Below are 23,500 nucleotides of genomic sequence, written 5' to 3' on the forward strand. Positions count from 1 at the left end.
AGCACTTCTGGTTTGGCGCTGTGGACCGTAGGAAGCTTGCCTTTTTCACCAACAGAAATTGGTCCAATAAAAAAATATTACTTCACCCATCTTGTCTCTCTAATATCCTAGGACCAACACAGCTACAACACTGCACATTCAGTGTTATGAGAGACTATGTTTTTATGGCTAAAAATACTCCACAACAATGCAATTTCTACCTTTCCAAATCCAATTCTCATTCTTAGAGAGAAACTCCTCCCAAGCCCGAATTTTAAGATGTTTCACCACATGAGGAGCTGCACTCTTACTTGTGCAGTTGACAAATAACGTTGTGCCACTCACTAGCCAGTAGCTCAGATATTCAGTGCTGGCCATCAGATAGCCAGCTTCTAAACGAAAGGCTCTGGGCTGGTCAACGCTGAAAAGTTATGTCAAAAGTTATGAAAAAATCCACACCCCCAAGTGATGTAGTTAAGCCAGCCTAACCCACCGGGTAGACATCTCTAGGTTGATAGAAGAATTCTTCCGCCGACCTAGCTCCTGTCTCTCAGGGAGGTGGGTTAACTACAGCAATGGGAGAACCCTGCCTGTTGCTGTGATGAGTGTCTACACTGAAGCTCTGCAGCAGTATGTTTTACACTGATGTATCAGTGTCTTCAGATGATCATTGATAGGGCCCTACCAATTTCATGGCACTGAAAAATGCATCACGGACTGTGAAATAAGCCCTTCCCCATGAAATCCGATGTCCCCTTGTTCCGAGAAGCATCTCAGCAAAGGGGGCTCCTAGCTCTGGCTAGGCTGGGGAGGGACAGGACTATCCATCCCCTGTACAGATACTTGGTGGGGGTGGGGGAAAAAAAGAGACCAGATCCACCTCTGTCTGCTGCAGGATGCTCTGGGACTGGGCAGCAGCCTCAGAGGTTCCTGCAGCTGGAGGAGACTTGTGGAGCTGGGTCTGATCTTCCCTGCGTTGCTGGGAGTGCCCCAGCTGAGGAAGCACAGGACTTGTCCATCCCCTGCACAGCTGCTCGTGGGGAAGGGGGAAAAGGGAGATCAGACCTCTCCTCCAGCTCCGGGAACCTCCTGAGGCTGCAGGAAGTTCTGCGGTTGCTGCCTTCCGAATCCAGCTCGGAAGGCAGCACTGAAGTGAGGGTGGCAATCCCATGACCTCCCTACAAGTTTGCGACCCGCCCACAATCCCCTTTTGGGTCAGACCCCCATGGTTACAACACTGTGAAATTTCAGATTTAAACATCTGAAAACATGAAATTTACCAATTTTCAAATCCTATGGCTGTGAAATTGACCATAATGGACTGTGAATTTGGTAGGGCCCTAATCATTGAGCATCCAACTCCACCACAACAATACTGCTGCCTGAGCTTCTGCTGCTAGCAGTCACCCAAGTTCCCTGTATTGTGAATTAGTGTCCAATCTAATGAAGTTACATTCTGGCACATGAGCTGAAAGTCCAGCTGGAAGTGCAAATGAACTCACTTGAGGGTTGTTTGGTTTAAGCTTTTTGGAGAAATGATCAGCTTCCACATAAAATAATGTATTATTACATAAAAAAGGAGGAAACTTCAAAACCCTCAAATCTTATTTTTAACAATAAAAACTTATGTCAACCCGTCACCCATGTAATTTGCTTTTACCCAGCTTCTTAACCGCAAACTGAACAAAAAATAAAGTGATTGAGTTACCAGGGATTATTAGTAGTATGGTTTAGTCTAAAAGTGCTATTTTTAGATCACATGTCACTCTGTTCAATCTATCCCAGGTGGGTCAGGGAGAGGGCACCCTTTGTCTTAAGTAGCTGACATTGAAAAAAATGCTTGACTTTGCAAAACTACTATTGAGGTCAATAGGACTTTTTGCCCGAGTATGCACACTAGGACCGCACAAAATAGGGATTGGATAGCACACTCACACAGTATAAATTGTTTTAGAGAGAACCCCAAAGATCTGTGATGGCTGGTTTCAGCTAAGAGAAGCTAGCCATGACACTGTTTCATTAACAAATTTGTCATGCATTACATGTTCAGGTACCTATGCTGCAAGTGAGCACCCCCTTATGTGCACACTGAACAGTTCTAGGTGTGCAACACAGCCTCGTCTTCAGAACGTAGCCCACCAGGTTAAAGATTGAAACAAACCTTTGAATATGGCTCTGCAGAAAGCCAAAAGATGGAGCTGGTGCCTAATCAAGCTGGGAGCCACAACTTATTTGTTGTTTGCAGTGTTGTTGTACCCATGTTGGTCCCAGGATATTAGAGACAAGGTGGGTGAGGTAATATCTCTTATTGGACTGACTTTGGCTGATGAGAGACCACGCCTAAGCTAAAAAGCATGTCTACACTAGGAAATTAGGTCAGTATAATTACATAGCTCAGGGATGTGAAAAATCCACACCCCTGAGCAATGCACTTACACCGACCTAATCCTTGGTGTAGACAGCACTAGGTGTACAGAAGTTAATCCAGTAAAAAAGATATTACTTCACCCACCTTGTCTCTCTAATGTCCTGGGACTGACATGGTTACAACACTGCAAACAAATTATAAATTCAGGCTCTCTGCATATTCTGTCTCTAGAGGTTTGTTTCCATCTTTAACCTGGTGGGGTTTTCCAGGCTGCATAGCTCCCTACCTTACACTGTGATACCCCAGCAAGCCAGACTGTCTAAACAGGCCAGCACCTGCACTTAGCTTTCTCTCCAAGGGCTATGACCAGAGTATTGTAAGTTACCACACTGCTCCTTCTAAGCAAGCACATTTATTCTTAAGGTAAAAGTATTACAGACAAAACATTAAAACCATAAAAGAACCTACATGCATGCTAAAAAGCTTAGCAGAGGTCCTGATCCAACCTAGAGCTCTGGTCAAAACCTACACCTGGGTTTTCCCTGTGATTACAAGTTCATTTGTTTTAAATCCAGAACTACAACTGAGACTGGGCTGATCAGCCGCTTCTTTATACAGCTTGGGCCTTTGATCTTAGCCTTCCATAACAGGCAATCAGCAGACAATGACCCTCTGCTCAGGGCATAGCTTAAAAGGCTGTGGTTTTGCCTAACTGGAGCAGGGGATCTGCATTAACCTCTTCCTATGGATTCCCCAGGAAATCCACTTAACACTTATTGTCCCTAAAGTCCATACTTGTCTGGCACATTTTCAGTAATCTCTGGTATTCCCAGGTCTTGCATCTGCCACACCTCTTCCTCAGAGAGGCAACTTATACACAATCCCAGCCCACATTTATACATACACGTAATAAAATAAGGTCTTTCAAAGATATTACAGGAAATTGCCCTATCTGTCACAAAGACAAGAGACAATATTTTTGTAACACAACCTTTAGTCAAAAAACCATTAAAATATTAACCACTGTATCTGGCTTTTGCCTATTTCTTTAGTATAAGTCCTGCCTTTACGGGCATAGCCAAGAGCTGAAGAACAGAATCAGACAGTGGACCCGATTCTGCTACCCAGCACCTTGTGCAGTCAATTATGTCAGTGCAAAGGGGGTGTAAAACGCTACTACTGTGATCTGGGATCATTTTACACGTATTTGAACTGGTGGACATGACTACACAAAGTGTAGGGTGACGGAGAATCAGGCTCAGTTCATTTAAAAGTATCTGAGGAGTTCAAAGATCAAGTTTTCTTTTTTTTAAAATGGGGTAATGCATCCTTTAAAATGAGACAGAGCCTATGAAAGGACTGAGAGTGGTATGGTCCAGTGGTCTGACCACAGGGTTGGGATCCAGAAATGCCTGATTTCCAATCTCTGTTCTGACACGGTCTGCCTTGATGGCCTTTTAACCTCTCGGTTGCCAAGTCCCTGTCCGTTAATGGGGATAATTCTTACCTATCCCAAGAAGTTGTCATAAGAAGAAATGAGTTGGCAATTAACACGCTTTGAAGATGAGAAATACCATGCATATAAGTACAAGTTGTAGCCATATGTCAGTAGTAGCCACTTGTTAGTAGTATTCCAGCCACATATACAACAGAACTCACCACTGCAGGAATATTTACTGTCCTGATCAGATCAACTTCAGGGTCTCCAACAGACTTCTCTCGTTCAAATACATAGGTCTTTGGGTTCACAGAAGAGACTCTGGTGCCATTGTCCAAAATATGAACATTCACTCTTGGCCTGTACTCTCTGGGAGACAGAAAATTTGGGTCTTAAGGAAATTTGCAGTGGTAAAAAATAATATTTATTATGGCTACAGAACTCCTGCTTTAAGTGCATAAAGAGAAAGGGTGGGATTTTCATAAGCACTCAGCACCGGTCTCACTCTGCTCTCACTGAAGTTTGGATCCCTTTGGATCCAAAAGGGGCAGAGTTAGGTCAATGCTAAGCACTTTTTAAAATCCTGTTCACCCACCAATGTTCTTAATGCAGTCTAGTGAAGTTTACTTTGCTTTATAAATGACAATGGAAAAAGAAAGATTATAGCCCAAGACAACACAAAAGGATTTAAAGGCCCAATCTAAGGTTCTGCACATGAAATACGGATTGAAAACTATAGTTTTGCCTCTTCACTGTGGGAAGAATTCACTCCTCCTGTGCAGAAGGCCAGTGCAAGGTGTATGCCCCACTTAAGCCTCATCGCCCGGATCCAAAGCCAATTGACACCAACAGGGGAGTCTTTCCATTGATGTCAGTGCACTTTAGATCAGGTGCAATGGGTTTCTGTGAGACAAGACTGGAACAGGCCTTATGCTGCTCTCTGCACAGGGATGAATTTCACTCTAGGTTCTTGAATACGCCAGGTGAAACACCGGCCCCACTGAAGGCCACTGGATTTTTTCCAATGACTTCAGTGGGGCCAGGATTTCACCTCTATAATACTGTTTACCATCCCAAGCAGCAGATGTCCCAGGATTGCTCATAAACAAGCCTAACGCATAAGGGGTGGAATTCTGCCAGCTGATCTGATCAGAATTCCAGTTTTCAATGACTTTGACGTGTATGCCCCACCCTCGTACAAACTTTAACAGCCACCATTTCACAAATAATATATACTAAGTTCTGCAGAGCTGGCTCGCACAATTTCCAAATTAACTGTGCCTAGAACTGTTCCAAAACAAAAGCAAAAGAGACAGATATAAATGTCAGGTTATATGCTTTGCCAGCATTTCTTTATAGCTGTGTAAGAATATGGTTACATCTCACTAACTCCACACCAGCTCCTGAGTTACAAGGATCATATGCTGCCTTTTTCAAGGGTTGCTTCCTGAGCAAACATAATCAATGCTGTATTTCATACATTTCAACTCCCATGTTCTATGCCAACTGCACAAGAATCTTCAGAAAGATAAGGTGGGTGACGTCATTTTTTATTGGACCAACATCTGTTGCAGAGAGACCAGCTTTCAAGCTTAGAGCTCTTGTTCAGGTCAAGAAGAGCTCTGTATAAGCTTGTCTCTCTCACCAACAGAAGTTGGTCCAATAGAAGATATTACCTCACCCTTTGTCTCTCCAGTATCCTGGGAGCAATACAGGTACAAGAACAGTGCATACAAGAATCTTCAGAGCATTCTAATCCACACATATGAACAGACAGCTATATTTGAATTCAATTTTTTTTTTCCCCCCCAAGAAACTGGTTCAACCTCTAAGCTGTTCAGAGAGATGCTTATGTTCCATGGAAAATATTCCAGTTAGAAGCCAGCCATTCCCTCTGCCCCAAATGTTTATAAATGACAGATCCACCACATTTCAGCATCCTCACTACTGGGGAACATTTTGGGATGGCAACACTTCCCATTTGACTTCGTAACAGACTATCACGGAATAATCACCCCTGGAAGCCAGGAATTGAATTGGAGGGGAGAGGGCAAAAGCACTTGGAGAGGGCTCCCAATTTCTATGCCATAATCAGTCTGAGAAATCTCCCACTCCTAAAAGGCTTGGAGGAGAAAATAAAACTCACCCCTTAGGGTTCCAAGGGTTGAGTCTCAAAGATGAAAGAGGAAAATCTTCAATATGGCACAACCAGACAAAATTAAAGAGCGTTTCCGAGCTCAGCAAGTTTGGACAGAAGAGCAGGCTGTGCTTTACAATAAATTACTCTTTTGATCTCCATCCTGTAAAACCAGTAAATACGGCTTCAGGTGACTAGAGAGACATGCACTAATACGACTTTTGGCTCTAGCTATAGATCTGAATTTTGCAGCTTATGCCCATCTCTGCAATTACAACAGTCCTATTGACTGTCCCGGTGTTTACTGAGTTTACAGTCTGTGGATCAAAAACATGATTTGTTTAAAGCTACGTCATCTGTCCAGCATGCCGAGTTTATAAATAGCCCTTTAGTATTGTCCAATCTTGTTTACGTCAGTCACAACACTGTTCTCCCCCCCCCCCCCCCCCCAATTTCAGAGCATGTCCACTACCAAGCCAGCCTGCACTACCCCCCTCCCCCCAAAACACAAGCGCACGCTTCATTTTAAGCATGGTTTAAGCACTCATGTGTTTAAAGATAAGCATGCACTTCTGTGCTTTGCTGGCTTGTGGCCTGAGCAAGGAGCTTGATATTTCTCCTCCGTCCCAGTGGGCAGCAGTCTACAATGTCCCCTATGTAACACAGCTGGTGCTGTCAGCAACCCACAGCCCTGGAAATGTCAATCAATCTGTTGGAAAAACAGAACTTCTGCTTCCAGTGTTTCTGTATCAGACAGACTCTATCCTGCACAGACAAATCAAAATAGGGCAAACCAAACAAAAGAGAGAGAAAGTGAATATCAGACCTTTGAAACATGCAGCCCAGGCTTACTCACGTCACACACAAGTAACTGAGACCGAGCCTGCACCACCAAGCCTGCCTCCTGCACGCTGACTGCAAAATTACATGTCATGGGACAGCTCTTGCCAAGGGATCTACACACCAGCCATTCATGCTATGTTTCTCCACATTCATACACGTGATCCACCAGCCACAGCCCCATCCCTGATTCTCTGTCTTCCATTCCAACTGACTCTGGGGCAAGTGGGCCTTGGCAAAGACTGAATTCTCGCAGTACGCTTTCCCCACTCGGAAGGTTTCCACTCAGTTCTATCTGCTGGCTTTCTAACTTGTGCAGCCTCACAAATGTGTGTTGGGGAAGGGTATAGGGGGGAGGGGAAGAATCACTGCCTGAGAAGGATGACAGGAAGGAGGCACCCAGGGATGTGTCATGAGTACCATGAGGTGGGGGACTCTGCTTGTGTCAATTCACATAGGGGCCTACAAAAACTAGGAGCCCTGTTTATCTGTCTGACACACAGGAGAGCACCTCTGATTAGTTGTAAGTGCCACGCTCTGCCAGAACACTTCACACAGAGATGCTGCAGCAGTGGTTCCAAGCGGCATGGGTGTTGTAGGAGCAAAGCTTCCAATGCCATGGGATGGAGGCCAGAAAGAGTGGAGGGAGAATATGTGGAAGGAACCAGATTGGCCACTGTGACGAAATAAGGAGGGAGGAGAAGCAGAGACTACAGGAGGGGAAAGGAAGATGAGAGAATAGCAGGAGTGGCAGTGAGAGAACGAGGATGCTGAGGTGGGAAACGAGAAAGGCAGAGGGAGAGAAATAACATGGGTAGGAAAGGCGTGTGCATAGACCAATATGGCTGTGAAACATGAACAAACCAGGCTCTCCCTTCAATTCTCTAGCATCCCTTCAAACACTAGGGGCCTGATTCCCTTTCACCCAGTAGTCCCCAAACTGTGGGGCAGACGAACGTTAAGGGGAGTGCAGAGGGGCCTGGAACAGGGCAGGAACCCCACAGGGGGCAGGGAGGGAGCACCACGCAGCCCCACTCTGCTTCCAGCTCTGCGCTGGCCCTGACCCCGGCCTTGGCCTCAGCTCTTGACTTCTGGCCCCAGCGCGGTCCTGCTCCTGGCCCTGGCTCACAACCATGGTCCAGACCCGTTCCTGGCTGCGGCTCCCGACTGCGGATCCAGGGGGGCAGGGCGGGTTCCATTACGGGTAAGGGGGGTGCAATGGAAAAAGTTTGGGGACCACTGCTCTAGCCAGCGTGAAGACACATTCTATCTATCATAGGTACTTATATGACCCTCATCACCATAATACCTGAAAATCTCACTGCCTTGCACAGATTTTTTCCTCACAACACCCTGCTGAGAGGTAGGACAGTACTACCTCCATTTTACAAATGGAAACTGATGCACAAGGTAGATTATGTGACTTGTCCAGAATCACACACAGGAAATCTGGAACTGAGCGACGAACTGAACCCAGGTTTCCCAAGTCCCAGTCCAGTGCCTTAGACACTAAAAGATCCTTCCTCCCTTGAGTAAACTCTCCAGCACATAACATATCAACAGGGTTTTTTTGGCTAAAAAACCTGTCATGGTTGCCCCAACCAACCCTCCCAAGTTTTATTTTTGCAAATACAGTGAGTGATATAGACTTACCTGTAAGTGTATGGCCCTATTTCTTCCACAGAAGGGGTATCTCCATTGACCACTTCTAGAGGATTGGTCACGTTAAAAAAGTAGAACTGCATGTAGACTGGTGGAGGAGGGTCTTCCCAGAGGTCAAAGGCTTCTGTGCCATTCTTTAATACTGTTCCCTACACAACAAAAAAAAAGAAATCACATGGTTGCTGGGCATTCTGTGAAGATTCACTGTACGAAGAGAAGAAACGGACCCGTGAGTTGCCCTTGGACTGAGGCTGATGAGGCCCTGCAAATACTTCTCTATGGGCTTAACTTTAAGCACAAGTAGCCCCACTGAAATTAAATGTGTGCATTAGCCTTTGCAAGACGGGGCCTAGAGCTCCAGAAATTCTCATTCTATTTCCCTCAAATGTTTGTGTCTTAAATTCCCTGGCATGTAGACCTACCAGCCAGAGCACAATGAACTATGTCCATACCAGCCAATACTGGCTACTGAGGTACAGCAATGCCCTTACTCACAATGAATCATCATTTAGGCCTGGATCTTCAAAGGTATTCAAGCACCTATATAACTTTGAAGATCTGGGCCTTACTTCACAAGTGGTTTCTTCCAGTGTAGGATGCTACTAAACCAGAGTTAGGGTATCAGAATCTGTCCCTATAATTCTGGGTGAAATGCACCCCTCCACACTTCTAAACCCCTTAGGCATTTCTCAGCCCCTCTGAAAATCAAGGGCTTAGACTGTAAATTCCTTGTTGCATTAACTTCAGTAAGATCAGGATTGGGACCACTATGCTTAAGTAGGGCATAGAGTGTTGCACGGAGGTGAATGTAACTGTCTGTATACATATAAATACAACTTAGAATCTATATAAACTGCGGGAGGTTTATCTTTGACGGTCATCTTATAATAAGTCAGATGTAGTTATACGGTAGTGACGTGCTTTAAGCTTTATCCTGTTATAAATGACCAGATTTAACCTGACAGGATCCCACCAGTATGCACCCTGGGGTCCTGGGTTCTCTAATTCATACAAACCGGGAGCAGGAGGCGGGGGAGCAGGAACAGAAACAGCTAGCTGCATTGGGATTTTTCAAACCCTTTGTCTTTAGTTTTCTAACTTGGAACAATTTCTGAAGACTGCATTGCACTTGTAAAAATAGGGAAAAAGGATGAAGGGCCTGTAACAGGCTGGCAGTGTTTACATGGAACACCCCCCTCAAGAGATGTTGATCCTGCCAGGGAATGCTAAATTAAATGAGTTCTGCTGATTCACCCAGGCAAGTGGATTTCTAGCCTCTGAATATAGGGGAGGTGGGAGTGGACATGTAGAGATGGAGGATGTAGAGTCTGTGGCAAACAGCCCTGAGGCAGGCACCCGAGGAGTGCTCAAATTAGGAGAGAAGCTGAGCTTTGTGTTATTGTTAATTTCTTTGCTAATAAACCCAATTCCAGCAAAGGGGTGACATTTTGACTCTGCAGCATGTGAAATTTATTTTAGGTCAGACTGGCAAGAGCACTTAGTCTCAGGCTCCAATCCTGCAAGTTACTGGAGGTCCTCACATTTACGTGGACCAGGACTTAACAGCTGTTTTACCAAAATCCCTGGCTGGGCCTGGGTTCCTTTTCCACCCCCATTAAAGATTTTCCTAACTAAAAAGGAGAACACAAAATGCACACAAATCCATCTGCTATCAGCTCATCTTGCATTCTATAGAAGTTTATATAAGAATGTCCATAAATCCCTGTTATTGCAGAATCACTTAACTATTGTATCGGCAATTCATCTATAATTGCAGGCTCAAGGTCAGAATGCCACCTTTTTACATGTCCTCTAGTAACATGATATACAAGACTCATTCCCAAAGTGCTCATTTTGTTTTGAAAATGACATTACAACAATGATGCAGCCCTGCTATAAAAAGAGAAAATAAATCGATATTGGGGAAAATGGTTTCAGCTCCACTACAGTCAATTCAGGGATAAATCTGACCCACTAAGTTAAACTGTTTAAGAAAAAGCACAAAGAAAACCGTATCGTCAATGCTACATCACCAGGAGGCAGAAGAGGGGGAAATAATTTGCAACTAAATCGATCACATCTCCATTCGCTCCTTTTATTTTTCTGGAAAACATATCAAATATTGTAAACACACAAGCTCAAAAGCAGAAAGGCCTGGAGAACTGCCAATTCTTGGTTGGTGCTTATAGGGTCTTAATTTCATCAATACCATTTGTTTCTTGGACACATTCTGGATCTCCAGCCTCAGATTCTGTTTTCTTTCCACTTACATTTTGATTTTTGAGTGGTTAGATTGAGCTTAGGATGACCACAATATTTCTGAGTGGGAAAGTAAGCTGGCCCAGATCCTCCAAAGTATTTGGGCACCTAACTCCCACTGGTACCAATGGGAGTTAGGCAAACCCACTGGTACCAATGGGAGTTAGGCAAACCCACTGGTACCAATGGGAGTTAGGCAAACCCACTGGTACCAATGGGAGTTAGGCAAACCCACTGGTACCAATGGGAGTTAGGCAAACCCACTGGTATCTGGGACAAAGGGTTAAGGGCCTGTAACAGGCTGACGGTGTTTGCATGGAACACCCCTGTGCCCCTGCCCCCCACTGAGAGATTCCACTGCAGAGGAATGCTAAATTAAATGGGTTCTGCTGATTCACCAAAGCAAGTGGATTTCTATCATCTCTGGATATAGAGGAGGTGGGAGTGGACATCTAGAGATGAAGGATGTAGAGTCTGTGGCATACAGCCCTGAGACAGGATATCTGGCCCATTGGGTCAAATGAGTGACAATCATAACCATAGTAATACCCAGGAGTTACAGAGTCCTTTTCATAAAAGGATTTCAAGTCATCTATTCTGAATATGCCACATGTATTACGGAAACATTATTTTAGAAATGTTTTGGGAAGTTATTTTTTTAATTCCATGGGGACTCCCAGTATTTCTGACCTCTTGTTTCCTGTAGGTCCTGATGTCTTAGGCCCTGATCCTGCAACTCATTCCATGCAGGTGGACTCCCGTACCCATGCGAAGCCCCACTGATCCTTCCTTAGAATTCATGCTAGTGGATTAAATATTCATTGTTTCCCCATAGGCGCGCCAAAGATCCAAAGAACTTGTAACACCTGGGAATAGTTATGTTCCCCTCCTGCAAGGTTTCATTGTGATTTTTCAAGATGCCCACACTCCTGGATGGAGTACAACTGAACAGCAGAGTAAACTTCTTCAGCCACCCTGAGTAGGACTCCTTGACTCAAGTCTAGTTATATTTTTCCCCATCCTCTTGGGAATACTCACTTCTAAAGTAACATTTAAACTGGTCATTCAGTCTTCTACACCTGCATGTTATTATCTGCATTGACCATAGTGACCCACAGCTTCATCACCCCCAGTGATCCACAGCTTCGTCACCTACAGCAATTGTGACTATTCTAGGTCTGGACATTCCTCCTACTGCACAATTCAGACTGATGAGAGCTCATCATAGCATATCATCATACCTGGCTGCAATTCCAGTTTTGCTGTAAGGTCCTCAATGGATTAGGGTCTATCTGTCACAAAGACAGCTTCTCCCTCTGCAACCTACTTCAATGGCTGTGAGCAGATGGGGTTGTTGCAGCTGCCGGAGACCAGAATAAAACTCTTGAGAACTTGGAGCTAAGGGATTTTGGCACAGACTCTGAATAGTGCAACTTCCCCATCAGGGACGGGGGAAAGCCCAAATCTTGCCACATTTCAAATGCAATGCAAGATTAATCTGTTTGCACATGATGTCCTAAAATATCACTGACTACATCATATAGCCAGAAGCTTTTTCCCTAGTATGCAAAAAAGTATGAACAACCCCACTAAGTAAATAGCAGAGTCAATGGAGTGATAGCGAGGAAAATCTTTTGGGGCGTTTTTTCGGTTTGTGCATGTGGCACCTGGATCTGACCATGAGGGGTGCATTAGATAAGCATAGAGAGAGTACCTGACTCTGCATAGTAAGTACAAAGTAAAAAGCGATGAGCAGGAGAAGCACAGGGGAACCCAATCCATTAGTGAGAGCACCATTGAGCCAGTACCAATTTATTCTTACCTAATACAGGAGTAAGGCCAAAGAAGAGAGTGTAGCTAAGGGCTTCACCAGCATGTGGACAATCACAACTAAGCCCATGTCTGCCGCAGACACTCCCATTCTCCATCCCAAGCTCTGTTGTACCTCACACCCTTTGAGGTAAGAGGGAGAATACATGCAGTGGTGGTGCAACCAACTTCTACTTAGTACAAAGGAATACAGTCATAATTTTCAAAAGTTCCTACGTGACTTATATCCCTAATTCTCACTGAAAGTCAACGGGACTTAGGTGCACCCCCAGTCACTTAGGTGCTTTTGAAAATTTGAAACATTACCTGTGCCGAAGCTTACCCTCCACTCACAGTTTCACATCTCTTTGCGCTCCTTGCTGTGTGCTGCACAAGGACTAGCAGGATCAAGGCCAGATTTTCTCCTTCTTCCTCCCCACCATTAACCCTTTATGCTAGGAGACTATGGCCTGGTCTACACACAAAGTACCAACGCAGTGCTTGGCAGCCTGGTCTGAGCTTCAGAAGACCTGGTTTCTATTCCCTGCTCTGCCACTGCTGTATGGACATGGCCAAACCATTTCATCTTTCTGCACCTCAGTTTCCCCATCTGAAAAGTGGGGATGATGATACCCACCCTGCTTTGTGATCTAGAATTGAATAGCACTGTATTATAACCAAATATTATTAATGATTAGCATGAAGAGTTTGCACTTACTATTAGGGATGATGTCAGTAAATAATGATTCCTACTATAAACATTTTTTAAAAAGTAACCATTAATGCTAATCGAATTGACCCATCTTGACTCCAGGCTAGAAACTCTGGATAACAACCATTCAGAAACAAAGGGCTTAAAAAAGAAAAAAAAAAACTATGATAAATAACACCCAGGAATTAATTTTAAATGCTTTTTTAAAAAATTGATAGCCATGTGTTGTTATGAGGTTTAAAAAAATACTGAATATTTTTTAATGATTTACCAATATCCTAGCCTGACAACAAATAAAGCACTGATCCATACAGAAGTCAGGAAAAGCAGAGAGAAATTTATCAGCAAGCAAAAAGGCAGAATTATTCAAGATAAATGTCACCAGGACTATATAACATGAACTGTATAAGACAGCAGGTACTTAAAGCTTTATATGCTTTTCACCACTTACTTACTGCTGCTTTGGAGTGTGTCCCTTAATTACAGTTATGAAAGCTACTTGCAGCTGATGACATTTTACACGGTTTTAAAAATCACACAGCTCACATTTTTAGGCTTCCCCGGGGAGGGGGCTTATTAATACAGGATGTTTTCTGTTTTTGTTTCAAAGGCAGCCCTTGCAGTCTCAAAGGATTTATTGCTGCCTCTCAACAGGACATTTACAACCAGCCTGTGTTTTCAACGCATTTATTTCGAGCTTTCTCACGGCCGCTCAGGGGCAGCCTCTCGAGATCTCCTCCAGAGCCTGATTTCACGGCCCCCACCCCCGCTCCCCACCCTACCTGGCATCCAGCGACGCTTCGCCGAAGGTTACCCAGGCCCCCAGGGTAGCCATCAAGCTCCATTCCCGGCCTCTCCCCGCTATATTTAGAGCTAGGGGAAAAGGCCGCCGGCGTCTCGCCCAGCACGGTCTGTCACGGCAGCGCTTGCCACCAGGTCTCCCCCCTGCCCCGGCGGGCTCCGGGCGGGGGACTCTCACCTCTTTCACCCGCAGGTCCACCACCCTCTGGAGGACGTGGGCCACCAGCAAGGAGACGCTGGCGATGAGCAGGGTCATGGACAGGACCCCCACCGTGGAGAGGCAGCAGGTCCTCATGGCGGAGAGCGGAGGCCGGGCCGGGCTGGCGCACGCACACCGCCCGCTCGGCTGCCGGGGAGGAGACCGGGAGACGGTTGCGGCCGGGCCGCCCCGCTCCGCCTACGCGAGCGCGCGGGGGCGGGAGGGGGCGGTTGGTCGGCCGGGCAACCAGGCGCCGCCCCCCGCGGCGGCGGCTGCCCGGGGCGGGAGGGCGCTGCGCGGTTCGGCTTCCGTGGGCGAGGCCCGGCAGGTGGCGCGCCGGCTGCGAAGCGGGCCTGGGGCCGCGCTAACGCCGCCGGGCCCTGGGTCCAGCCCGCCCCGCCGCTGGGCCTCCCGCGCTGCCCGCCGCCGCGACCGCAGAGCCTGGCCGCGAGCAGCGATCCCCGGGGCGGGAAGCACGGGGGATGGGCGGGGGGGGGGGGGAGTGTCTGTCCTTTTATCCGGGCTCGCACTTCAGCGCGGGCGCCCGCATCGGACCCTGCCCTGGGGGGCGGAATGTGCAAAACCCCCTTCAGGGGCTTTTTAACGTTTCGTGCCCGGTTGGCGGGGGCGGGGGGCGGGGTCTTGCCTCTCCCGCGGGCCGCGGATGAAGTGGGTTGCTGATCCGGACCAGGCTGGCCATCCCTCTTTGTTTTTCTGCCGGTTGCGTTTACACAGCAATCCGCTCATTTCATCTGTGGCGGATTCATTTGTGGAGACTGGTTTTTCTAGTGCTGGGAGAGCCAGTTTGGCAGGGTGAGAGTCACAGCAACAGAACATGAGATACAGTCGAATGGAGAGAGATGAAAATGCCCTGGGATGACTCGGGGCCGGGGATTTCTCTGAAGATTCCTTTTCATTTGACTTACTTGGGACTGAGTGCTTATGACAATGTCAGTACAGTACCCACGCAGAGCACAGGTGGGGCGTGAAGAGAACTGTAAACTGCTTCCTCAGAGCTGGTCCATGCTACCAAGTTAGGTGGGCTTAACTACCTCACTAAGGGCTGTGAAAAATGTCACCCCCTACGTGATGGAATTAAGCTGATCTAAGCTCTGGTCTAGGCACCTCTTGACAGAAGAATTCTTTCCTCAACCTAGCTACTGCCTCTTGGAGAGGTGGATTTACTACAACAGAAGAACCCCTTCTGATGCTGTAGGAGGTGTCTACATTACAGCTTTGCCACTAGCATTTCTAGTGTAGACATATCCTCCGACTTGACTTGGTTGTTTGTTTGATTGTAGGCCATCTGCACAAGTGTGCCCTTGGGTCATGGAGATTCTGGTTCAGATGAGCATTGTTTGAAGCTCTTTGCTTCAGAGAAATGCTAGGCAGCAAGGTAGTCATTGTGACTTTGGAGCTAAAATTTGAGAAGATTGGCGAAGGCAGCCAATTGATCTAAACCTTTTATCATACAGTATTGCAGAGACCTCTTCATCAGAAGTTCTGAATTAAGTTGCTGGTGAATAAACCACTGTGATGTAACCCTGCACTGATACTGCGCTGCATAAGAAGACCAAGGTGCCTACACTGCTAAAAGTCACTTTATCCAGTACCCTTTCCTGAGCACACAGGCCATGGGAAAATCCTTGGTTATTTGTTATACCAGAAAGGCAAAACCAACAGTCTGTGTCCTGGACTAAGCAGGCCTAGGCAGGGCAATGAGCTGCCCATACATCTTTCAAGGGTAACAAAACCTGCACCCATTATTTGTCTGATCTATCAGGGGGGTAAAATCTAGCAAAAGGGACATGGAATTTATGGTTAGTGCTTGCAGTAAAAGCTTCCATTGGCAGGGATCCTATTGCACATGGAATTTTGCTAGAGCATAAATTAGCTGTACAATATATACAGACATTTAAAAGTTTCACCAGTGAACAAGAGGAACAACAACTATACCCCAGATGGAAGAGCAGAAGGGGAAAAAAGCCCATTGTCATAGGATCAACACACACACAAATTGCCTCGGTCTTGAATTAGCCTTCATATGCCATTATTTTGTAGAGAGCAGATTCTGCCATAATTCAGTGAAAATCAGCTTGCACTAATATAGTTGAACTGTTCATGAAAAATAAACCGATCAATGCACTATTGAGAGATTTCTCCTTTTAAGGCCCTCAGCTGGGGAGTGTTGCTCTAGCATCCCTCAGTAATCGCCTCCAGGGCACTGCTTGCAGAGGGCAAGGAGCTCTGTGAAAGCAAAGGCTCCCTGCCCTCAGCAGTGCCTGCTGATCTAGCTGCTTCCTATTATGGCCCTGTGATTTCCAAGGGGAAGCTGAGCCCTGTAAATGAAGAAGACTCCTGTCCTGTAGCAGGAAACAATGGTGCTAGCCGCTCTAGTTTTCCAACCACAAGATGCAAAAATCACAAGTCAAGCCTCCAAAATAAATCATGAGATTTAAAAAATAAGTTTTGTTTTGTTTTGTTTGCCTTCTGGGTTTTGAGCCTTTGGGGTTCACATTTCAAGCTTTTCTCTACACCCATGAGGGTTTTTCTTTTAAATTACTAACGTTGCACCCTCCTTCATTGCAGCAGATGTTGGAATATTTTTGTGGCATGCATTTTTCTGCTTGTTAAAAGATTCTAAACCCCATTCAACATGTATGGGGAAATTGGAACAACCAAGTTATAATTAATGTGGTTTACCCCCTGAAGTAAAAAAGTGTAAGACTTTGCAGGCAACCTTGTTTAATTTGGTGAAAGGTTATTAGGTTTCAGTTTTGAGGGGGTAATTTAATTCTGTTTTCTTATAAAGGCTCCAAAACGAAACCAACAGAATAAATCACTGGAAGATCTTTTTGAAGGCCAGCTCAGGTATAACAAGGAAAGGAAACTCTCCTGAGTTCAACAACTGGAATTACAAATTCTCCCGTATACCATATATTGTATTATCTCTTGGGGAATCTTCAAGAACAGATGCCTCTTTAGAGATTGCATTAAATGCAGTTTTAATGGCCTTTGAAGCAATACAGCAGAAGTTTGTTTCCAAACTAGAAACCTTTGTTTTTCGAAGGGCTGTTTTTCCTCACACTTAAACTGGTTTCACATCAGAATAATTCCATTGTTTTAGGGGGAGTTACTCTGGATTCACAGAAGTGTATGGGCTTGTCTACATGGCCTGTTAGTGCAGAGCAAGCCAGGATGTGAATCTACAGTGCACTGGTTTGCAGCATGCTAACTGGCTTCCCTAAAAGTTCTATAGTGCACTTTGACATACTCCCGTTTCAAACAGCAGGGAACTTTTAGTGAGTGGAAGTAGGGTCTACATGGCCAGTTAGTGTGTGGCAAGCTAGTGTAATGTGGATTCATATTCTGGCTTCCTGCACACTAACTCATTGTATAGACAAGCCTTGGGTGAGAAGAGAATCAGTCCCTAGTCTCTAAATCAAAGACAAAATTGGAAAAAAAAAATCTGAACCTTGTAGCTATATGCAGTGTTCTTCTGTGAAATCTGATGGTCATAGTGGTGACGCTTTTTGTATTAATACAATTAAAGATAATGCTATTTTATCTGAACATTAGAAACAATGAGAATCAATAGAAAGGCAGGAACACTGAGGCAGTCAGAGTTCAGGAGGGTAACAGCACATTTGAAATGGAAAATGAGATTTGACTGAATCACTTAAGACTAAATTTAATTTATTATTGCAAAGAAATAAAACTCCCTTGAAGCTAATGAAACTATTCAGATGTATAAAGTTGGACACATGCTTGAGTATTTGTGGGATCAAGCCTTGAAAGGCTTTTTTGTGGAATCTTGTTTGTGCTAGTATATTTCTCATTCATAAAGATCTACTCGTAGATGAAAGCTTATGCTCAAATAAATTTGTAAGTCTCTAAGGTGCCACAAGTACTCCTTTTCTTTTTGCGAATACAGACTAACACGGCTGCTACTCTGAAACCTGCCATAGAGAGTATACCTGTACAATTTGGCCATACAGATTTTCTAGATTCTTTATATGAAGTCTTTGTCTGGTGAAAGTTATTTCACCTTTAAAAATAAATATGAAGCGGCTCACTGTTGATTATATTTTTAAAGTACATACTTGACAAAATTTCTACACTTGAAGTACAGTGTGGGAAGACAGTGGGTGCAATGCTAGATTGATGTGTCATAATATGTTGTAATCACAGAACAAGCAGAGACTGATCTTTCAGCATGACACTGCCAGTGGGAAAAGGCACGATGGCCCTGATTCAGCAAAGCATTTAAATACATGCGTAACCTTAACAATCCTCAAAGCTTTCTTCTCCCTCCTCTCCCACTTCTCCCCTTCCCTGCCCCACCCTTCCCCCCCCAATCCTGGCCTTCTCGCCCACTTCCTTCAATATCCTCTCTCCCTTCCTTTGTCTTTCTGTTTAGCTAAGTTTAGCTAACACCTCCCAGCAAAATACCACCCCAAAAATAAAAAAAAAATCTGGCGCTAACATGATGTTTGCAAACCATTCCTCTATTCTCTCTGCTTGTATTGTACATCCCTTGTCAGTTTGGTCTATTTAGATGGTAAGATCTATGGAGGCAGGGACTGTCTATTACTCTGTGTTTGTACGGTGCCAAGCACAATGGGGATTGGTGCCTAGGTGCTACCAAAATAAACGTAATAAATAATAACAATCTCATCCCTCCTCAGCAAAACACTTTGCTGCACTGGGGCCTCACTGAGTAACTAATGGTGGTGACCACGTCACTCTCTCAGGCAAAATGGGCCAATATCCAAGAGCAGACGGGACCTTCTATGCATGAATCTCACTCCCTATGCAAAAAAAGGTGCTTTGCCACCTCTATGGCAGTGTCCTCTGCATTGTAGCCTGTGGTGGGCTCTCTGCAGGGTTGGGATCGGAATGAGAGAGGGGACTGGGGAGACTTAAGGTGCGGAGAAGGACAGGTGTGGACGCACATCGTCCTCCACTTCAGTCCCATTGAGATTTCCCAGAAAAGGCCAGATAGCAAGCCAGCGGGAGTCCATGGTACTGTGGCTCTGATGTCTCCATGCTGCTAGGGAGGAGGGACACAGAACCAGTGGGTAGGCATGGAGCCTCCACACAGAGGCCTATCCTCCTGCGCAACCTCTGTGATCCACACAGGTTTCTGAGGCTCCTCCAAGTTTGGAGGAGCTTGTGGCTTATCATCTGAAAGGCAATCCTCAGGCCCACAAGTGGAAGCATTTGGGCGGGGGTGTCCATTAGCTCAAAGTGTTTTCCACATTCTGAAGCAGTCCAAGAACCCCTGTGTATGCTAAGCTAAACCAGGGATGGAATACTCCCCTCAGATGCACAGGGAAGATCTTTGAGAAGCAAGCAACAGAAATTATAACTTACCTAAGCTAGAGATGCGGCTCCTCTGAATTAGCCCCAGCAAATCATCAAAAGGGCGTGTGTCAAGCAGGGAATCTAGTAAAGTAGTAAATCACCCAGCAAGTCAGTGGCAGAGCCAGAAGAGAAGCCAGGAATCCTGACTCCCAGGACTCTGCTCTAATCGTAAAACAATCCCTTTCCATTGTAAATGTTTGATGTATGTTTTAACAAATGAAGGATAGATTTGGAAAATTGGTCCCGTTGGTGGTCTGTGTCACAGTTCAGGACCAGCTGTACCTCTAGCCTCCTCGGCTTGTTGTTCAAGGGCAACCCCTCTGGGATTTAGGCCTCTATATTCTCATCTGTGGGCCTTCATATCCCGGGAGTGGAATTTAGCAGTATCCCACTCTCAGAGCTGGGAACCAGGATACAGATCCCTGTGATTCCCCAGCAGGCTCGACTTGGTCGGAGCCCTGCAATTCTTCCCTTCGGAAGCTGTGGCCAGTATGTGAATACAGTGACATAAAACGGCCTTTGCAAAACCAAGTATTGTTTACTCTCAGTGGTGGGCATCAAAGCACAACAAAAAAATTTTTTTTAACACAACAAATAGTCTGCATGCGTCTGTCTTATCTAAAGTATAGGTAGGACTAGCTTCTCCAGACACCCCGCCTCTGGGGACTGGGGTTCAGTGTGTTTCCCAGTAGTCCCTGTGTCTCTCTCCCTTGTATCCCAGGGGCTCAGTGACCATTTTTATCCATTCCCAAGCTCTTTGTTTTAGTTTTCTACCTGGATTCCTCCCTCCTATGTACCAAACAAGAGCTGTTGAACTCAAAGGGATTGACACCTGTATTATTCTTTTCAGTATTGGTGAATGATGCTGTCTGAGCTTATGGTCTCCCTTCCTCTATACGTGCAAGACAACTCCTGTTAAAATGAACCCCTTTGTAATCATCTAGCAAACTGCACAACTACAATCAAAACCTCAGACGGAACATGTAATAGTCATAAAATATTACAGCATCTTCCGAGTCCTTCACAGGCCAGTCTCCCAATGACTTAACAAATCCACCATCGCAAAGTGCTCTAACTGGCTTCCTTGCTGGAAGTCTCAAGTCCCGTGGCCAAGGTCTGAATGGGCCACAGAGAATACAAACATACAGACCTATGAACTATCCTCCCAGTCCAAGAGGTGGCATCTCCAGATAAAGGTCAAGGCATATTGGTGCAACTCTGTGGGGATGTTTTCAGGAGTGTTATTCCGGCACCTTTCATGAGTATGAAATGTATTCCAAATCATTAGTAAACTTGAATATATAAAATGAGTATAAGTTAAAAAAAAGTCAACATTTGTCTGATCCTGCAAACACTGATATTTTATACCATCTTTGTACAAGTATTTGCACTGGTATTTTATACCTTCTTTGCACAAGTATCAATGACTACACAAGTCTGGAAGGTTAAACAGCTTCTAGGAAGCAAGTTTCACTTTAATATTTTTATTCTCATTTATTATCCACATACACTACAAATTAGCAGCTGGCATATAGGAAAGGAACTCACTGTAATACTACAGAATAGTAGATAAACCAACTATTCTTGAAAGAATTAAAGTTAACATGCATGTGAATAGATGCTAAGCTGTATTCTACATATGGAATAACAGTTCCCCTCTTGGCTGAGCTACAAGTTATGGAGGCATCAGTAGTAGCGAGGCCGTAGTTAAGGCTGAGTTATGGTTTGCATTTAGAACAGGGCTAAAATTGCTCTGTTTCATATCCTAATGACTGAATTTAACCTCCACGTTTCACACAATAACTTTTCAAGGGACAATGGAATTTTCTATGTATCTTTTTGGTGAAATCTTTACTAACTTATGCAGGGGAAACATTTAACAATTCTCTCTTGTGAAATTTGCTACACACACACACATTCTAACAACTGGGACATAGGTCACATTAGAAACTTTAAAATTAAACACAGAGCATTTCCATTGCTCATCACATCTAACTGAGTGATGCCAAGATTAGCCAACACAGCCACGTACATCCACCAGCTACTTCCGTTTTCATTTGCTGCCTCCCTGACTCACCAACTGCCTCTGTACATAGTTCAGTGAGCCTGGGCAGTGGGTTGGGCAGCGTGGGATATGAGGGTTCAGCAGGAATGCAGAAAAAGCAGATGGATTTAGCAGGGATGGATGGAGACTGGGGGAAAGCGATGTTGTGTGTGCATGTGTGTGCAAGCGACTTGGGGGAGAGCGTGGAAGGTGGAGTGGTAGGGGGAAGATCTCATTGTCTCCGAACCAACTCATCAGCCCTTGAATCATTCCCTTGGTGCTGCCGCTTCAGCTCCCCAGTGTACCCGGCAGTGCTGTAGGAAGCTGACTGTCTCTGTACCAAGACATCGGTGCATCAAAGACTCTTCAGAGCAGTGCCACCCCAAATGCAGGCGCACCAAGATATGAAAAGCTTCACCAACTTAAACCAGTTTAATGTTGCTCGACTGCACATCCCCCCCACTGGAGACAACAAGCAAGGAAATAAACAGTGAAGCCGCTCAATACCCTAGCTACACTCCATTCATCAGGTCCCATTCTCAACTTGATTTCCCTGTGGGGGTAGTTTCTACTCTTGAGAGGGCACCTGTGTAAGAACCCAGGCAGACAGAACCACCTCAGCCCATGGCTCTTCACCCTCAACCTGAACAACCACAGCGTGGGCTTAACTCTCCCCGTGTTTCCTGGTTACGTGGCTGAGCTACTTCTGTGGTTACGTCAGGGCGGGTGTGGCATTCGGCAGTGACACTGTGTGTAGTGGGTGCCCAAGGGGGAGTGAGGATGCTGGCCCTGTGGGTGCAGTGTGTGAGGGGGAGTGAACAGGCCTGACTGAGCACCACCCATTGGAGGTGCTGTGCCCAGGTGGGAGGCAGGCCGTGAAGACACAAGAAGTGGCAGGCCCTGTGGCCACACTGCTCTTGGGGGAGGGCCAGGCCTGGCAGCCACGGTGTGGAGAGGAAGCCTGGCCAACAGTTGTGGTGCACTGGATAGACGTGATGGGGGTGGGTAAGAGAGAGAGAGTGTGGGGGGCAGATACACTAGGAGAGGGGTCAATCAAAGCCTATGTGACCGTTACTCTGCTCAACAGCCTCTCCCGCTCTTGCATGAACACCATGGCCACCATCTCCTAGCAACCAGTGTTCTCAGCCTGGGTGGTTGGAGCCGGTGCTTGGAACAAAGACAGCCCTAATGTTCTGCCTTGTGGCGGGGAGCAGGAGAGGAGCACCTTGTCCCTCCAACGGTCCGCAGCAGCAGCAGCTGCCTCCTACCTGCAGGGATGGGCTCAGCCCGGTGGTGAGTGGGGTTGGTGGGGAGGCTGTACGTCATTGGCTATTTGTGCCCATCCTTCTGGCAAATTCACATTGGGTGTGTAGCGTGCAGCCCACCTTCCAGAAGCTCACCCTCATGGCCCCAGGCAGACAGCAGAGTGCACCATCCTGATTTGAGTGCATAACAAACAACGGGGCTGACATGTCAAACCCTGGGCCGCGTGCTGTTAGCAACACTCATCCCATTCCCTCTTGCTTGGTAAAGGGTCTTGTCCATGTGGCATGCCGTGTTTTCAGCACAGGACTGAAATAATCCTCTGCCTACTCTTACGTCATTACAGAGGGGCCATGGTAGGATCATGCATGGAATATGCAAGACTGTCCTCAACTAGGCATGAGCCTTGCATGAGTCTTGCACTTTTGTTGGAATGGGCTTATTCAATACGTAAATCTGCTTTTAAATTTATACATAGGGAAGAGTTTTTCTCTTTTCTTTAAAATATTTTGTGACCACTTAAGAAGGCAGGGGTTGAGCACATCTAACCAGCTATTAACATATATGAAGTGCATGAGTTTCAGTCACTATGTATGTAATGAGTGACTTTTGTGGTAGGAAA

The 23,500-nt window shown here is 45.7% G+C and overlaps 2 protein-coding genes across 3 annotated transcripts in view; one reads left to right on the top strand and one right to left on the bottom strand.

The window, feature by feature from the left end:
* Positions 1-14,395, bottom strand: part of SCARB2 (scavenger receptor class B member 2) — a 34,887-nt gene extending 20,492 nt beyond the window's left edge. For both annotated transcript variants that reach the window (XM_077814910.1, XM_077814911.1), the window contains exons 1-3: positions 14,184-14,395; positions 8,416-8,573; positions 4,007-4,154 (exon numbers count right to left, since the gene is read on the bottom strand). In XM_077814910.1, the coding sequence (XP_077671036.1) occupies positions 4,007-4,154; positions 8,416-8,573; positions 14,184-14,300 (423 nt within the window). In that variant the 5' untranslated portion in view covers positions 14,301-14,395. The remainder of the gene's footprint in view (positions 1-4,006; positions 4,155-8,415; positions 8,574-14,183) is intronic.
* The window catches only part of FAM47E (family with sequence similarity 47 member E), a 28,492-nt gene continuing 19,290 nt past the window's right edge, over positions 14,299-23,500 (top strand). The window contains exon 1 of the mRNA XM_077814750.1: positions 14,299-14,588. Within this exon, the coding sequence (XP_077670876.1) occupies positions 14,299-14,588 (290 nt within the window). The remainder of the gene's footprint in view (positions 14,589-23,500) is intronic.

Source organism: Eretmochelys imbricata, chromosome 4 (genome assembly GCF_965152235.1).
Source record: "Eretmochelys imbricata isolate rEreImb1 chromosome 4, rEreImb1.hap1, whole genome shotgun sequence".
Taxonomy (NCBI): Eukaryota; Metazoa; Chordata; order Testudines; family Cheloniidae; genus Eretmochelys; species Eretmochelys imbricata.